This window comes from Camelina sativa, chromosome 6, assembly GCF_000633955.1.
Source record: "Camelina sativa cultivar DH55 chromosome 6, Cs, whole genome shotgun sequence".
NCBI classification, from domain to species: domain Eukaryota; kingdom Viridiplantae; phylum Streptophyta; class Magnoliopsida; order Brassicales; family Brassicaceae; genus Camelina; species Camelina sativa.
This window is the reverse complement of record NC_025690.1, coordinates 5,499,142-5,518,040: the sequence shown is the minus strand read 5'-3', so window position 1 is coordinate 5,518,040 and position 18,899 is coordinate 5,499,142. Positions and strand designations below refer to the sequence as shown.

The following is an 18,899-nucleotide window of genomic DNA, read 5'->3' as shown; positions in this document are numbered from 1 at the left end:
CAAGTCTGATGCCCTGGGATCTCGAATCCAGGTGCTCATGGATAACTGGGCTTCCACCTCCAAAAGTCCTAAGAAGTCTGCATACGCGATAGCCTGACGGAGTGGAAGACAGCTACCATCTCGAACGGCACCAATAAACATCACTGAGGACATAAATGATTTAGATGGGGAGGATCTCCGTGAACCGGCCTTTTCGGCTGAACCACCAGCCCATTCTCCAGAACAGCCCGCCCCTGCACCCGACCACACTCCTCGGATAGATGATCGGGTCGACACTCCAGTAACTCCGTCCCCTGCAGACAAACCGGGAGGAGAGAAACAGAAAGAAAGAAGATTCATCCCTCCACCCTACAAGCCACCATTACTATTCCCTGGACGATTTCGCAAGGAAATTCTAGAGAAGTACAAAGCACTGTTCGAGAAACAGATGGAAGAACTTGTACTCTGCATGCCTCTAATGGACGGTTTCACCCTGATACCTCCTTACCAGAAATTCCTGAAGGATGCAGTGATAGAGCGGATCAAACAAGTACAAGGGATGGTCATACTCAATCATGAGTGCAGTGCCATAATCCAAAGGACTGCTTCGGAAGATGCCTTTGCGATTTGGGGGCATCCATCAGCCTAATGCCACTAATTGTAGCCAAACGTCTTGGATTCGAGAAATTCAAGCCTACCGACATCCAACTGGTTATGGCAGATCGAACTACGAGGTTGCCAAGCGGAGTTCTGGAAGACTTGCCGGTCAAGGTAGGGTCAGTAGATGTACCAACCGACTTTGTGGTTTTGGACATGGATGTGGAGCCAAAGGATCCGCTTATCTTAGGATGACCATTCCTAGCCACCACAAGGAAATGATTGATGTAAGAAACAGGAAGATCGATCTGAAGCTCGGGGAAGACCTCACTATGCAGTTTGACATTCGGGAAACTATGAAAAAACCTACTATAGCTGGTCAAACCTTCTGGATAAAAGAGTTAGAAAAACTTCGTGAGGAGGCATTTGAGGAGATTGCAATCGGGGATTGTTTACAAACAGTACTTACAAATGATGGTAAGGAGGGATTCGTGCATCAAGAAACGGAGCTCTACAAGGAGCTTCTTGATACTTATCGAGAGGTCATCGAGCCTGAGCTAAGTGAGGATATGAGGGAAGCTGAAAGAGAGGGAGTGATGCTCGACAACAAAAGCTCGAACATATCAGTAATCAACTCCTATGTCATGTCGTGCAGTTGCTGAACACCAGCCCACCCGGACGCTAACACGATCGCCCCATCGAGTAGGATGATCAAGCACAATCTCGAGCAGCAACTCCAAACCACTGATGATTGGTCCGAGTCTAAAGCGCCAAAAGTGGACCTTATTCAACCTATCCAGTGATCGTCAATTCTAGCCTGCCTGAAGAGGAATTGGATTTGCTTTGCACTCAATTAAGAAACTATAGGAGAGCAATAGGCTATACTTTAGATGATATCAAGGGCATGTCCCCTGATCTTTGCACACACCGGATAAACCTAGAGGACGAATCGTACTCTAGTGTGGAACCTCAGCGTCGGCTAAACCCGAACCATAAAGAAGTGGTAAAAAAGGAAATTCTGAAGCTGCTCGATGCTGGAGTTATCTATCCTATTTCTGATAGCACTTGGGTGTCCCTGGTGCACTGCGTTCCGAAGAAAGGAGGAATCACCGTCGTCAAAAACGAGAAAGACAAGCTAATTCCCACAAGAACGATAACTGGTCATCGAATGTGTACTGACTATAGGAAGCTTAACGCAGCCTCGAGGAAGGATCATTTCCCGTTGCCTTTTATCGACCAGATGCTGGAACGACTGGCTAACCACCCTTACTACTGTTTCCTTGACGGATATAGTGGATTTTTCCAAATCCCAATTCACCGTGCTGACCAGGAGAAGACAACCTTTACCTGCCCTTACGGTACCTTTTCCTATAAGCGCTCCCGCGACTTTCCAAAGATGCATGACATCCATCTTCTCGGATTTAATAGAAGAAATGGTGGAAGTTTTTATGGATGACTTTTCAGTATATGGAGCTTCTTTCACATCCTGTCTGTCAAACCTCTGCAAGGTGCTGAAAAGGTGTGAAGAAACCAACCTAGTGTTAAACTTGGAAAAGTGCCACTTTATGGTCCATGAGGGAATAGTTTTAGGGCACAAGATCTCAGAAAAGGGGATAGAGGTCGACAAGGCTAAGCTCAAAGTAATGGTTCAGCTGCAACCTCCTAAATGGGTGAGAGATGTCAGAAGCTTTTTAGGGCACGCAGGGTTCTACAGGCGATTCATTAAAGACTTCTCTAAGATCGCACGACCGTTAACGCGGCTCCTTTGCAAGGAAGCAGAGTTTATTGTCGGCAAGGACTGTTTCGACGCCTTCAACATGATAAATGAAGCTTTGGTGAGCGCGCCAATAGCTCAAGCACCTAACTGGGACCATCCCTTCGAGATTATGTGTGATGCATCAGATTATGCTGTGGGAGCAGTACTGGGTCAAAGAATTGATAAAAGCTCCATGTGATCTACTACGCCAGCAGAACCATGGACGATGCCAGACGAGGTATGTGACAACCGAAAAGGAGCTCCTTGCTCTGGTTTTTGCGTTTGCGAAGTTCAGAAGCTACCTAGTCGGTTCGAAGGTGATTGCCTACACGGATCATGCTGCCCTATAGTACATTTACTAAAAAAAGGACACCAAACCTAGGCTCCTCCGATGGATCCTTCTTCTGCAAGAATTTGACATAGAAATCCTGGATAAAAAAGGAATTGAAAACGGGGTACCATACCATCTGTCCAGAATGAGAATCGAAGATCCACTCCCAATAGATGACTCAATGCCCGAAGAAAGACTGATGCACATCACCTTCTTGGAAGAAATGAGCCACACGATCGGACACACGATAGCTTACTCGATCCCCGAGTCTATCAGGTCGATCGAGTTGATGGCAATCGAGTCGGCTGAGTTACCATGGTACTCAGATTTCGTGAACTACATGGTGTGCGGGGAAATTCCTAAGGACTATGACGCTCATAGAAAGAAGAAGTTCTTCAGGGATGTCAACAACTACTACTGGGATGAACCTTATCTTTACAAGAAAGGGGCGAATGGCCTGTTCAGACGATGTATAGCAGAGGAGGAAGTCCGAGGAGTACTAGAGCATTGTCATAGGTCCGCCTATCGAGGACAATTTGCCACCTTCAAAACAGTCCAAAAGATACTACAAGCTGGTCGTTGGTGGCCAACAATGTTTAAGGACGCACAACTCTAAATAGCACAATGTGATTCGTGCCAGAAAATAGGTAACATAGGTCGAAGGAATGAAATGCCTCAGCAGCCAATCTTAGAAGTTGAAGTTTTCGATGTCTGGGGAATAGATTTCATTGGAACTTTCCACCCACCCTCAAATGGAAACGTGTACATCCTAGTGGCAGTCGACTATGTATCGAAGTGGGTAGAAGCAATCGCAAGCCCGACGAATGATCACAAGGTCGTAATGAAGATGTTCAAAAGCATCATTTTACCGAGATTTAGAATCCCGAGAGTAGTAATCAGTGATGGAGGAACCCACTTCATTAACAGGGTTTTCGATGGCTTGTTGAGAAAGTATGGAGTCAAGCATAAAGTCGCGGCAGCCTATCACCCACAGACCAGCGGACAAGTGGAAGTAAGCAACAAACAGATCAAAGCGATATTAGCCAGAATCGTGGGAATCACAAAAAAAGATTGGGCATTCAAGCTGGATGATGCGTTATGGGCTTACAGAACCGCAGTTAAAACACCGATTGGGCGGACCCCTTTCCAGCTTCTTTATGGAAAAAACTGTCATCTTCCGGTCGAGGTTGAATACAAAGCAATGTGGGCGACCAAGCTGCTGAATTTGGACATAAAGACTGCACAAGAGAAAAGAGTAATGGATCTCCACGAACTCGATGAGATACGGCTAGAGGCCTATGATAATTCGAGAATCTACAAGGAAAGAATCAAAGCTTTTCATGACAAGAAGATCCAACACAAGGATTTAAAAGCTGGGGACAAAGTCCTTTTGTTCAACTCAAAGCTTCGGCTGTTCCCTGGAAAGCTCAAGTCAAGATGGTCAGGACCCTTCGAAATTAAAAAGCCCTATGGAGCGGTGACTTTACTAGGAAAAGATGAGACAGAATTTACTGTGAATGCGCAGAGAGTGAAGAAATACATGGCAAATGAGAACACAGAGGTGGGATCATCTCTGCGTCTCGACGATCCCGCGTCAGTCTGAGATGACCTGAAAAGTCAAGCTTAGAGACTATAAACAAGCTCACTTGGGAGGAAATCCCAAAGGCAGGTTCGTAAATACAATTTACATTTTAAAGTCTTTTCTCTCTTAAGTGCTTTCGCCCTACCCGATGAGCTACGCGGTACCCCCCTCGATCAACCCCTCGGATGCTGGTCCGCGTAAGTCGTCCGTGCATATCACCGAGCTCTCTGACGAGCAAACACCGGCACCTGCTGAAGCCGGAGACGACCCTGGCTACACGTTGGCGAGTATGGAGACTGCGGCAACCTCCTTCTTCACCAACCCATGAGGTACCCAATTCATCCGATCTTTGTAAATAACATTGCATTTAGTTTCTTTCATTTTTTGTGATTTTTGGATTCTCTTTCCAACTTTTATTTACACAGAGACTGTGTAATTAAGTTTGGCGGAGAGTCCTAGAATATTTTTAACATTATATTTCATTTTCTTAATTTTCTTATTTTAAATTTTTGCATGCTAGTTTTATTCATTTGAGTCTGCATCTATGTGCATCGAAAAACCCAAAAAAAAAAAGTGTTCATGTAGTTGCATTTACATATTAGGATTGATTCTAGTTTGCTTCATATAGGATTGCTTAGAACCTTGTGTCTTTTGAATGCTTCCTCCACTTGTTTGAACTTTGGAACATCTCTATATTATTGGATTTAATTTGAACTTTAATTGTCTTGCTTATGAAACTTGAATATTTGCTCATGGTAACTCTAAATTCGGGTTAGCACTCCATTTTACCAATCTTTTTTGTTTAACCCGATTTATTTGTCCTACCCATGAACCCAAACCTTTCTTTCAAACCTTGTTGTGAATTGTTGAGTGAGGCCTTTTTCATTGTGTTATAGGTTGTGAAACCTTGAGAGTATTGAGAACGACAAAGAACTGCCTCTTGAATTAGCTAAGTAAGAATTTGAACTAGCTAATAGATTCGGTTTTGAAAGATATGTGGTTAGTATGTTTATTTGGGGTTGGATTGAGGAATATATATATAAAAAAAAAAAAAAAAAAAAAAAAAAAAAAAACTGAAGACATCCGACACATTTTCTTTGGATATCTCTATCNCTAGCTCTAAGTCTCTAAGTAAAAAACCAATATAATAAGAGAAAAAGTGTTTGCTATAGTCTCATAGAAAGAAAAAAAAACATATATACATATTAGGAGTTTAGCAAAAGAAGAAAAGAAAAAAAAAAGAGAGAGAGAGAAGAGAGCTAGAAGTTTAAAGTTTAAACCTTAGGGAGTAAAAAAAGAAGAAGAGTTAAAATCAAGGATGTGGGTAGTATAATTCTAGGGGTTTGATAAAAAAAAAAAGAGAAAGAAAGTGAATGAGAAAAGGGTAGATTATCAAGAGTTAAGCTTTGTAGGCCCAAATTGTTCTCAATCTTAGATAGGTTTCACAATTGTCTAGCATTCATTCTTTTGAGAGAAAACCACCCAAATAATTTGTTTGAAACCACCTTACTAAAAAGCATTATCCTTGAAACCGATTGAGCTTGATTCACCTTCCATTTGCAAGAATTTGCCAAACACTTAATTGAATGTGAAAGAGATGTTCTTTACTTTTAGATGGAGGTTGAAATAGATCGATGCATGGTAATAAGCATAGAAAAATATTTGTAAGTATGTTGATTGATCTTATCACCATTAAACTATCTTCAAGGACTATAGCTTGAATCCTTCGCTTAACATATAAAGGTTATGAGTCCCCATTTTCAAACAGCACGCTCCTACTTCCTTGCTAGAGGACTAGCAAAATTTAAGTTTGGGGGTCTGATAACTCTCTAATTTACATGTTTTTAGCATCCTTTTTTGTCCATATTTTACATTGTTTATACCCTTAACTTAGCATATTTAGGTCATTAACTGTAGGAATTCATTTTTAGGCCATTTAGGGTGTTGCATTTTTGCATTTGCATATTTTGGATGAAAACAGGTGCTTAAGAGCCTCAAATGGGAAAAAACAAGGACAAACCCGAGCATGTACCTGAAGGAGCCATCGAGCTGGAAGAAAAAGTTCGAACCCCAACACGATCGAGGAAGATCCAAGAGCATGAAGAACAACCCGAGGATCTACTCGAGGACGAACTCGACCACATCCTCGTGTACCACATCGTGTAGACCCTCGGGCAGGACTGGGAAGCTAGGTCAAAGGGGTTTCCATATATAAACCCCTCCTCCTCTTTCTCGCAAAGGAGCACGCCGCAGACCCTCAAACCAGAGAGCGAGAGCTTATGTGAGAGAACTGAGCGACTCAAACACTTTTCCCTTTTGTTTTGGCTTTTTTATTTCATAACTTATAATCATTTTATTTAGATTTCTTTCTTGTACTCTTATCCCTCTACTTTATCGTTAAATATAATGCAATTTTCCTTCATATTTGTTGTTTTGTTTCTTGCTTTGATTTCTGAGTAGTGAAGTAAAGTTTCTAGGGATGGGATAGATGATTTTGTGTTCTTGATCGGTTAGGATGTCTTAGTTGATTGAATATGTTTAATACATTTCCTTCAAGATTGGTGTTCTTAATGTTGTCAACAAACCGAGAGGGTGAGATTAGATCTAAGGTGTTTTACCACCGAGAGGTGTAGATGAGATGCTTGAATCAACCAATGCTAGAGGTTTACTCACTTAGCCTAAGAGATTAGATGAGTAAGGGGTTTACTGACAATAATGAATCGGATTCGATTACCCCATCACTCGATCTCTTACCTGATCAGGTACATGATACCCTGCATCGAGTAACCCCTCGAATTGTTCATATTTCATTTGCTTACTCGATCACCCCCACCCAATCCTGTACTCGAATGCTTGCATCGAATGCTTAGGTCGTGTGGTTCTTTGTTTATACTCTTTTCTTTTATTATTTTAGGATTGTTAGATAAAACCCATAATTGCTTGGTGTGACTTGCATTGTTCTGATTGCATCATTCCTGCTAGCATAAACAACCATTTGGATTGATAACCCTTTGTACTACAACTGCATAGGGAATTGATACACTTGGTGAAAAACCTACTATCAGTTCTCTTAAGAAAGCTCAAGGTTTAGTTTTCTTGTTTTCTGGTTTACTAACCTATTAAAAAAGCTTTGAGTATATTTCTTTCAAGTTTTCTTTCAAAATGACTTCCCAAGCCAAGGAAACACCACAACAAGCTGCTATTCACCGAGCTACTGCCAAGAACATCCCTGCCCACTTCAGAGGAATTCGTGATGCACCAGTTGTTTCAAGAGGAGAAGTTGGAGAAAGCACTCGATCGCCCACTCGAACAGGCAAACGATCGAGTGTCCCATCGAGCAAGGGGTCTAGTGGCAAGAAGAAGAGGAAGAACCAGCCTGTTGAGGAAGATTTGGAAAGAAATGAGAGTGATGAGGAGATGGAGGTTGATTATGTTGAGCATAGGAGGAACATATCAAGTGGAAAAAGGCCAGCAGAAGAAATTCAACAATAGGAGAGTGAAAGTGGAGAAGAAGAAGATTATGGTGTCTTAACACCAAGCCAGCTCTATGAAGCCTTCATGACCATGAAGTTCCAAGGAACCATATATCCACACAAGGAGACCATGGAGAAGCTTGGTACAGCTGAAGATGTGGAGCTTCTCTTTGAAAAATGCAAGCCAAAGCAAGTTCATGGGCATGAACATGGAGGGTTATAGAGAAGAAAGCTGTGAGTTCTTAGCCACCCTCCAAATGCAAGTCTTTGTGGATGGGATTGACCAAGAGAAGGGAGCTGGTTACATCAAACCTCTTTTCCTACTTATGTCTTGTTTATTTGCTTGAGGGCAAACAAAGTCTGAGTTTGGGGGAGTTGATGTGCATATATTTTACCTTGTCTTAGTAGAGTTTATTCATCTCTTTTACATAGTTTACTAACTAGTTTTGTTATTATTGTGTAGTTTAGCCTCAGTTTGTGCATTAGAGTAGAATATGCATTGCATTTGCATTGTTTCATGCATAAACAGGTGAATTGGACCCCAAGAAGCATAGAAGTGAGCTGAAGAGGAATAGAGTGCAACCAGTGGAGCAAACCAAGGCTAGAATAGAAGAAAACCAAGGTTCAGACGCCACTCGACCATCGCAGTCGACCATGCACTCGACCGTGTGGGAAGATGGACTCAACCAGATGAAGAATCAAAAGAAGAAGAAGGCACTCGACCATGCACTCGATCAAGAACATGGTCGAGCACTTCCAGCCGCCTTAGTGTTTTGTCTACTAGCTTAATCAGGGCTTCCTTCCCTCACTATATATACCCCATGTAATCTATAGCCGCCCACAAGTCAGAAATAATATCTAGAACCACCTTAAACCTAATTTTTGCCGTTTTGGGTATTTATCACTCTTCTGCATCATTATCAACTTTTATCTTAACTTTGTAAACCCTATAACTTTTTATGTATTGAGAATCTGAGTTTACTTCTTTGTATTTAGTTGTAGATCTCTCTTATCTTTCTAGTCATGTTGGTTTCATCATTTTCTGGGTATGAGTTCTTCATCATCATGATTTGTTCATCTGAGTATTGAGCTAGGGTTCTAGAGATGGATTAGGCTGGTTTATAGTTATGGTTGCTTAGACTGATCAAGTTTTGTTTGTTTATAGATCTCTTCCAGATACTAAGTTGTTCTTGTTCTGAGAAGTTAAGAACATATCTCAGGTTTGCTTTCATCATACCAATGTTTAGGTTGCTAGATAAGACTTTTTCTGGAGAATATTGTGCCTAGCGTAAGAGATTAGTTGTCCACGGTGGTTTTTGACAAATAATGATCTGGGTCTTTAATGCATGTTTATCCATATCTTAGCTAGTGAGAACTAGGTCTAAGAATATTTAAACATGATTACTGTTGTCATGAGAGAGGATTAGTAAGTTTATGAGGTCATTGTTTAGAGATAACTCATGCTGATTGAGGTTTGTTGATCAGTTTAGGTAGTCATAGCTTGAGACCAGCCCATAAATCCATCTTTAGGAGCCTACTTTGTTTATTGATTGTCTTTTATTGCATCTTGTCTTGCTTAGTTGTATTATGTTCTGTTTTACGTTGTTGAAATTGCTTCTGTTCTTCGTCTTTAGCCACTCGACCTAGCATACGGTCGAGTGCTTGTTCGAGCACCATCTAGGCTGCTTGTTTTGCATTTTGTTTCATTCCTGTTTCATTGCATTCATTTTTGCTTATGTTTTGCAACTCTGTAATTTTGTTTCATAGCATTTTTCTAGTTCTAGTTTCTGTTTAGTTTTGGTTCTGCTTAGTTTATCCTTGTTTATCTTGCATTTAGTTTCTGTTCTAAGTAGTTTACATTCTGCATTTCATTATTTCATTATAGTCATTAGGTTGTTAGTAAACAAAACCATTATCATATCTAGCTTGACATGAATTAGTGTTCACATCTTAAATGCTTGCATAATCACCCTTTATAGATTGACATCTCTTATATTGCAACATCATAAAAGAATTGAAACGTTTTGCATTCCACCTGATCATCATAGCTTATGTTTGTTTGACATTCATCGTACATTCATAGGTTTATTCACACACAAAAAGGTATGTTTCAATTGATAAAAAATAAAATAAAAAATATGTATGTTGTGTTTTTAACATATTTGAATCTTTGTTTTGTAGAGTTTTTTTTTTTTGAGCCCGTGAATATTTTTGATCATTTTAGGTGCTACGATGGAAACAAATGAAGTTTTGAGTAAAAAGGATCGAAAAATGTCTTCTTCTTTTTTAAAAAAATTCAGCACTGATCCCAAAAATTTTCCAAACCCAAAAATTAATGTTCTAGAGCTGGGAGAACCATATTATAATACTAAAAAATGTTCAACTTGTATGAAAACATGTTCAGAACAGTTGACTTGACCTGTTCACTCGACCAGAGGTAGGGCAAGACAAAGTTCCAGAAGATTGACCCTCTAAACAAATGATGATTCAAAGTTCTAGCAGTGTCATCCGACCAATCCATTCTACCAAAAAGGGGTGAATTAAAGCGTCCGGTTGAATCAGATCCGGTTTTTATTTTTTTATCTCTTTCATTGTAAGCAGCAACCACGAAAGAAGAATCCATCTTCTTTTGACAAATTGGAAAAGACTCCTAACCCCTTTTTTGTATATCAATTTCTTTTCATATCTATTTGTGTTGTTTCTTTTGCTATTATTTAAATTTTAGGGTACTTAGTAGAGGATTCAAATTTCATGATTTGATTGTTGTTTGAGATTCTCTATTAGGTTCTTCAATTAACATGTTCTAAATGCTAAAATTGGTATAATTATCCTGTTTCAGATTATTCTATATTTGATTGATGTTTTATTCATGCATCAAAAGTGTTTGTTATAATGCATGAATGATTATGAGTTGAGATATATGCTTCTAACAAAAGAGAGTTTATGTTAGAATGATAAGGTCCCAATCAGAGTTTATAAGAGAACACAAGACTTAAACTATTTTTTTTCATTCTCCTTTTGGTTTACATCGAGATCTTATTATATAAAGTATGGTTTCAAAAGTTACTAACTCAAAAGATTGTGACACATGTCAATTTCAAAAGTTACTAACTCACCAGATCGTGACAAGTGTCAATTTCAAAAGTTACTAACTCATAAAATCATGACAAGTGTCAATTTAACACAAATTTTTAATTTTAAAAGAAAATATTTTTTTTTTAAATCAACAAATAAAAAAAATTCTAATCATAAAATAATTTATAAAAATAATCTTACGATAAAGATACATGTAGTTCCTAAAGAAAATTCTTCTATAATTGTAACGCCCCGACCGCCACCTCTTAGTGGGCCCCATGTACAATCCTAGTCCATGGGCCCACCTTCCTTAATGGACCTTATGTCCTCTAACTAGGTCTGTGATCCCATCCATATCTGATGGCCGATTTGCTACGTCCGTAAGGCTTTAAAGACTTGTTACTGTCCCTACAAATAACCACATGATCTTTCCCTGTGTTTTATCCCACTCGCACAGTTCAGACAGTCACTTCCCGGAAGGTCACCATCATGAGACTACTCCAGCATAAACACGCTTAATTGTGGAGTTTTCTCAGGACCCTTGACCGAAAAGATAAGTGCAGTTTGGTGATATAGGTGGTCAAATCAATTCTTTTAAACATCTCCGCAAGTCTCTGAAACCAGGGTGTGACAATAATAATTATATTTATACAAAACAATCATACTTTATATTGAATTCTTGGCCTAATCCTAAAAGAAAAAGAACATTTCCATATAGAGAAAGATATACCACGAAGAGGTCATATGTTACAATGCGAAAGTATTATGCATACCCAATACATTCAAGATTCATATCTCCAGGAACAATAATTCGTTCAGGCTGTATTTTCGATCAATATGTGTTTGATGCAAACACTATTATTGAGCAATAATGTATGAACTGTTATCTGTATAACCAGAAAAAAATCTTAGAGCAGATCTTTACAATGATGTATGCGATGAAGTTGAACAAGGGGATGCAGATTCAAAAAAACTAGGCCAAGAAATAATTTTACCATCTTCGCTCACAGACAGACCGGGACACATGGTAGATAATTATTGAGACGAAATAGCAATATGTAGATGGTATGGAAATCCAGACCTTTTCATTATTAAAACATCAAATCCAAAATGGGAAGAAGTGAACGGACATATAAAAAGGCAGAAAATGAGAATGCAAATGACAAAACTGATATTGAATGTTGTGTATTTAAAATGAAATTCAAAAAAACTCCTTAAAGACCTACAAGATGGAGTCTTTTTCGGCCCTATTACAGCAGGTAGAAATATAATTTATTACGAAATATTAATATATTTAGACTTTAAATTCAATTAACTGTTATTATGTTGTTCATATAGATAAATAATAATTTTAGCAAAAAAGAATTAGAAGACATTCACATATGTGTGCATTCAATTGTTGAAAATACTTATTTGTTCGGGATTTAATTTAAAAAGTTTGATTTTGATGCATTATATCAAACTTTTACATTCCGAGAGATCATAGACCAAATAAAGGAAATTATTATATATATTATGATGTGCTATGTTTGCTAAATACAAAATATTCTTTCATTTATCATATTAATGTTTTTCTTTATGTGTTTAAACAAGTTCAGATGATGAAAATTACGGAACCAAACGCCAAGTTTCGTAATGAGGTGATATTTCCCTGTATTTTGTCCCACTCGCACAGTTCTGACATTCACTTTCCGGAAGGTCACCCATCCTGAGACTACTCCAGCATAAGCACGCTTAATTGTGGAGTTCTCTCAGGACCCTTGACCGAAAAGATAAGTGCAGTTTGGTGACATAGGTGGCCAAATTAATTCTTTTAAACATCTCCACAAGTCTCTGAAACCAGGGTGTCACAATAATAATTATATTTATACAAAACAATCATACTTTATATTGAATTCTTGGCCTAATCCTAAAAGAAAAGGAACATTTCCATATAGAGAAAGATATACCACGTAGAGGTCATATGTTACAATGCGAAAGTATTATGCATACCAAATACATTCAAGATTGATATCTCCAGGAACAATAATTCTTTCAGGCTATATTTTCCATCAATACGTGTTTGATGCAAACACTATTATTGAGCAATAACGTATGAACTGTTATCTGTATAACCAGAAAAAAAAAACTTAGAGCAGATCTTTACAATGATGTATGTGATGAAGTTGAATAAGGGGATGCAGATTCAAAAAAACTAGGCCAAGAAATAATTTTACCATCTTCGCTCACAGACAGACCGCGACACATGGTAGATAATTATTGAGACGAAATAGCAATATGTAGACGGTATGGAAATCCAGACCTTTTCATTATTAAAACATCAAATCCAAAATGGGAAGAAGTGAACGGACATATAAAAAGGCGGAAAATGAGAATGCAAATGACATAACTGATATTGAATGTTGTGTATTTAAAATGAAATTGGAAAAACTCCTTAAAGACCTACAAGATGGAATCTTTTTCGGCCTTATTACAGCAGGTAGAAATATAATTTATTACCAGATATTAATATATTTAGACTTTAAATTCAATTAACTGTTATTATGTTGTTCATATAGATGAATAATAATTTGAGAAAAAAAGAATTAGATGACATTCTCATATGTGTGCATTCAATTGTTGGAAAATATTTGTTCGGGATTTAATTTAAAAAGTTTGATTTTGATGCATCATATCAAACATTTACATTCCGAGAGATCATAGACCTAATAAAGGAAATTATCATATATATTATGATGTGCTATATTTGCTAAATACAAAACATTATTTCATTTATTATATTAATGGTTTGTCTTTATGTGTTTAAACAAGTTAAGATGATGAAAATTACGGAACCAAACGCCAAATTTCGTAATGAGGTGATCTTTCCCTGTGTTTTGTCCCACTCGCACAGCTCTGACAGTCACTTCTCGGTAGGTCACCCATCCTGAGACTACTCCAGCATAATCACCCTTAATTGTGGAGTTCTCTCAAGACCCTTGACCGAAAAGATAAGTGTAGTTTGGTGACATAGGTGGCCAAATCAATTCTTTTTATACATCTCCGCAAGTCTCTGAAACCAGGGTGTCATAATAATAATTATATTTATACAAAACAATCATACTTTATATTGAATTCTTGACCTAATCCTAAAAGAAAAAGAACATTTCCATATAGAGAAAGATATACCACGAAGAGGTCATATATTACAATGCGAAAGTATTATGCATACCAAATACATTCAAGATTCATATCTCCAGGAACAATAATTCGTTCAAGCTGTATTTCCATCAATACGTGGTTGATGCAAACACTGTTATTGAGCAATAACGTATATACTGTTATTTGTATAACCAGATAAAAAAACTTAGAGCAGATATTTAAAATGATGTATGTGATGAAGTTGAACAAGGGGATGCAAATTCAAAAAAACTAGGCCAAGAAATAATTTTACCATCTTCGCTCACAGACGGACCGCGACACATGGTAGATAATTATTGAGACGAATAGCAATATGTAGACGGTGTGGAAATCCAGATCTTTTCATTATTAAAACATCAAATCCAAAATGGGAAGAAGTGAACGGACATATAAAAAGGCAGAAAATGAGAATGCAAATGACATAACTGATATTGAATGTTGTGTATTTAAAATGGAATTGGAAAAACTCCTTAAAAACCTACAAGATGGAGTCTTTTTCAGCCCTTTTACAGCAGGTAGAAATATAATTTATTACCAGATATTAATATATTTAGACTTGAAATTCAATTAACTGTTATTATGTTGTTCATATAGATAAATAATAATTTGAGCAAAAAGAATTAGAAGAAATTCTCGTATGTGTGCATTCAATTGTTGAAAATACTTATTTGTTCGGGATTTAATTTAAAAAGTTTGATTTTGATGCATCATATCAAACATTTACATTCCGAGAGATTATAGACCAAATAAAGGTAAATATCATATATATTATGATGTGCTATGTTTGCTAAATACAAAAATATGATTTCATTTATCATATTAATGGCTGTCTTTATGTGTTTAAACAAGTTGAGATGATGAAAATTACGGAACCAAACGCCAAATTTCGTAATGAGTGTCAAAAACTAATTGATGATCAACCGAAGAAACCAAGGAATGAATTTGATTTTTATCTTTTTATAAGTCTATGCATAAAGTTCGGTTTTATATCGTTATTCTAATTTGGTTTTAACTCATCCTGAGGAAATAATTTATTTTTATTATACCAAATAAAATAAATGATAAAAAATTCGAATTTCATGAATGTTCGGTTAATAATTATTTAAAAAAGATATTGTTCAATAATTATCATAATAAGTAACTGATAATATATTATTTTAACTAAAAGTAATAGTAACATATATAGAACTTAAAAACAAGCATACATAAACAATGCACATATCACTACAAATATAAGAATAGATGACCTGTAATAAACATATATACATAGATTTATATTCTACAATTATATAAAACATACTGATTAAAAATTAAACATGTAGCTATTTAACTACACGAATTTAACTACAGTAGTACATATATCTACATTTATTTATGATGAGCATGTAGCAATTTGCTAGCTTTAGAAACAAATTTATAATTATTCACTACAAGAAAACAAGCCTTTTGCGATGGAAGAATTCATAGCAAATCCCTCGCAAATAGGCAAAAACGATGGAATTGCGAGGAACACACTTCCCTCGCAAATCGCTTCTCGCAAATTGGTTAACATCGCAAATCCCTCGCAAATTTTGCGAGGAAAAAAATGCCGTCGCAAAATCAACGCAAATTGCGAGGGACAATATCAATAGCAGATTCCTCGCAATTTGGTTCAAGCTAATCCCTCGCAAATTTGCGATGGATTTGCAACATTTATGTCTGTCGCAACAGCTGAGATTTGAATTAGGAATTATTCATTTTGTAATTATGTTTATTTTTAATTATGCAAATTAATTATGATTAATTTCTAATTAGGCAAACTAAAATTCATAATTAGCCCAAAAAAACTTTGAATGAAAACTGAAATTAAACTTGTAATACAAAATGTTGTTAAACTTACATAAACATAATAATATAAGTTCAAAACAAAAATCAAACACATCTTCTGAATATACAAACACAAGTTCTCGGATACAAACACATAAACACATAAACACAAGAGATCCTAAGTTGGTCTGGTGATACCTCCTGCTCCGGTCTCAGGTCCGGTATCTCCTGCTCCGGTCTCATTGGTGGCAGCAGTCTCAGGTCGGGGAAATCTTGCAGCAAATTCAGGGTCCTTCTCAGATAGATAATCGAAGTAGGCATCGTAGCAATGCATCTTCTGAGTATTTTGTTGCAACTTCAATGCATAATCTTCTAGCTGAGTAGACTGACTCGCAAGAACAGCTTCGGCCTGAGAAAGCTTCTCAGCTAGAATGACTGGATCTTCAGTCGGAGTAGGCGTCAGAACAACTTGAGCTGAAGATGCTTCAGTTTGCATAGTACCGACTCCATATATCCTATTTTTCTTCTTCGGAGCAACCTGCAAACAACAAAAAACAGAGACACAATGTAAAGTTCAAAGAGATAAAACAAAACAGTATGTAAAGTTCAAGAATTTACCTCAGCAAAAATTCGGTTCTTCATACTAACTGACAATCCGCCAGAAGCACTACTCTCTATGTTGTCCCCTGAGCATAGCCCAGTTTCAGCCTCAGTTATCCTCGATGACACTTCATGGTATACTTTCTCAGATAATCCATCCACAAACGACCCATCATGTTTCCTATGAGTATCTTCTATGACTTTCAAGAAATCAGGAAGTGCCTCACCAGTAATCTCCGACTTAACAAAGATATGAAACAACAAAGTATTAGACTAAAGCAAGAATTTATAGGTAATTGTACTAAATAACTAACTAAACATACTTACATGTTTTCGTGCACGAGCTTTAAAGGAGGTCTGACCAGACCGGTGTTTATGCATTCCAGTGCCATCAGGATCACTGTATCGAGCATTTCGACTATTGATGCTCTTTTCCTCAGATTTTGGTTCACACCAAAACTTGACCAAGCCGTCCCATACTGTCGGATCAAGCCACCGCGGCTTTGCATCATCACCTTTTACTCTCCACTTAGACTTCCACTGAGACACTTGATCAGTCATCCGGGTCTTCAACTTGCTTTCAAACTCGGCTCGAACTCTCCCATTGATGGACTGGTCCCAGTTATATGTTTGCTTGTAAAAACATAACATGAATCAAAATCAGAATCAAGTAAGTAAAAACAAAATCTGTAATTTAAACACATCAACAAACATTTAACTTACTGCAAACGTTTCAAACCACCGGTTTACAACCGCAGCTGTTGTTTGGGTCCAATTGGCATGAGCTCCTTTAAAAACTCTTTCAAAGATGGCCCGAACAGTAGCAGCAACCGAAGGATCCTCGTCAAACCTACAAAACACAAGAAAAAAAGGAATGAGGATCAATGAAAATATATCTAAAAAATTTGACAACCCTAACTACATTCTTACCATAGAGTACCCGGAGGGCGTTTACGGTCCAATTTCTTTAAGCTAGCACGACCGGGACTTGCAAGTAGCTCTTCCAAAGTAAAAAAAGAGATCTGAGTAGACTCATCGTTGACACGCGAAGTCGATTGCTGTGGTGGAAGATGATCTTCCACCGCCGGTGAGGTTCCTTGACGATTCTCTTGGATCACCGGTGAGGTACCTTGCGAGGAGGCGGGAGAAGCTACCCTTGGAGCAGAGGCAGAAGAAGGTAACCTTCGAGAAGGGATGGGAGGAGATAACCCTTGAGAAGATATAAATCTTCTGTAAACGTTTTGGCTCCCAGAATGATTTTGGTTCTCTTGCGAAGACATCTAAAAAACAAGTCCAAAAAAAAGATATAATTAGAACCCTAAATCGAAAAACCCTAAATCGATATAACCCTAAATCGGAAAACCCTCAAATTCAATATAATTAGAACCCTAAATCGGAAAATCCTAAATCGAAACCCTAAATCGATATAACCCTAAATCGAAAAACCCTAAATCGATATAATTAGAACCCTAAATCGATATAACCCTAAATCGAAAAATCCTAAATCGATATAACCCTAAATCGAAACCCTAAATCGATATAACCCTAAATCGAAAAACCCTAAATCGATATAATTAGAACCCTAAATCGATATAACCCTAAATCGAAACCCAAAAATTGAAATAAAAACCCAAAAATTGAAATAAAAACCCTAAATCGAAAAACCCTAAATCGAAACCCATCTAACAAAACAACAGAAGAAGAGAGAGGAGGAGGAGATTAGTCAGAGAAGGGATGAGAGGAGGAGAAGACTAATCTGAGAAGGGATGGGAGGAGGAGTAGACACCGGAGAAGAGATGAGAGGAGGAGTAGACAACCGGAGAAAGGATGAGAGGAGGAGTAGACAACCGGAGAAGACAACCGGAGAAGAATGAAATCGGAAGAAGAAGAGAAGTTTTTAGGGTTTGTCGGCTGCGGGTATTGGTTTGAGCTTCGCTCAAACTAGGTTTTTTACTTATATAGGAAATTAATGGCGTCGCAATTCCAACGCAAAATTTGCGAGAGATTTACTAGAGTCCCTCGCAAAAGCATCGCAAACAATAATTAATATAAATTTTCTTATTTAGAGTTTTTTGCGACCAATCTGCGAGGGAACGTAGCAAATCCCTTGCAAAATCTTTAGGGTTTAGGATTTGCAATTGTCATTAGTACCCTATCTTATATTATAAATATTGAATTATATCAATTTAATAATTATTAGTAATGTAATTAGTCTTAAAGGTTAAGGTTCAAGGGTTTAGGGTTGTTATTTGCGAGGGAATTGCTATGTATTGAGTCCTTTGCAATGGATTTGCGACGAACTTGCTATGGCTCTAGCAAATTTGTCGCAAACCTTCAATATCTAATTTGCAAAAACCATCAAAATAATTGTAACAAATTAGTCAAATTAAATTTCAAGTATATTATAAGGTCCAATGGTGTCATCATACTCTTTTCTATCATCAAACTTTCCAAAATTGTCCAATTTTGCATCTTACTCTAAACATGATGATGTTCTACACTATATCACATATATGTTCA

At 37.4% G+C, this 18,899-nt stretch overlaps 1 protein-coding gene across 1 annotated transcript; it reads left to right on the top strand.

Moving 5' to 3' along the window:
* Positions 2,809–3,279, top strand: LOC104698719. Its single transcript, XM_010414127.1, has one exon. The coding sequence runs from the start codon at positions 2,809–2,811 to the stop codon at positions 3,277–3,279; it is 471 nt and encodes a 156-aa protein (XP_010412429.1).

Coding starts and splice junctions, on each gene's coding strand:
- LOC104698719 (XM_010414127.1), top strand. CDS start 2,809: ATGAGAATCGAAGATCCACTCCCAATAGATGACTCAATGCCCGAAGAA.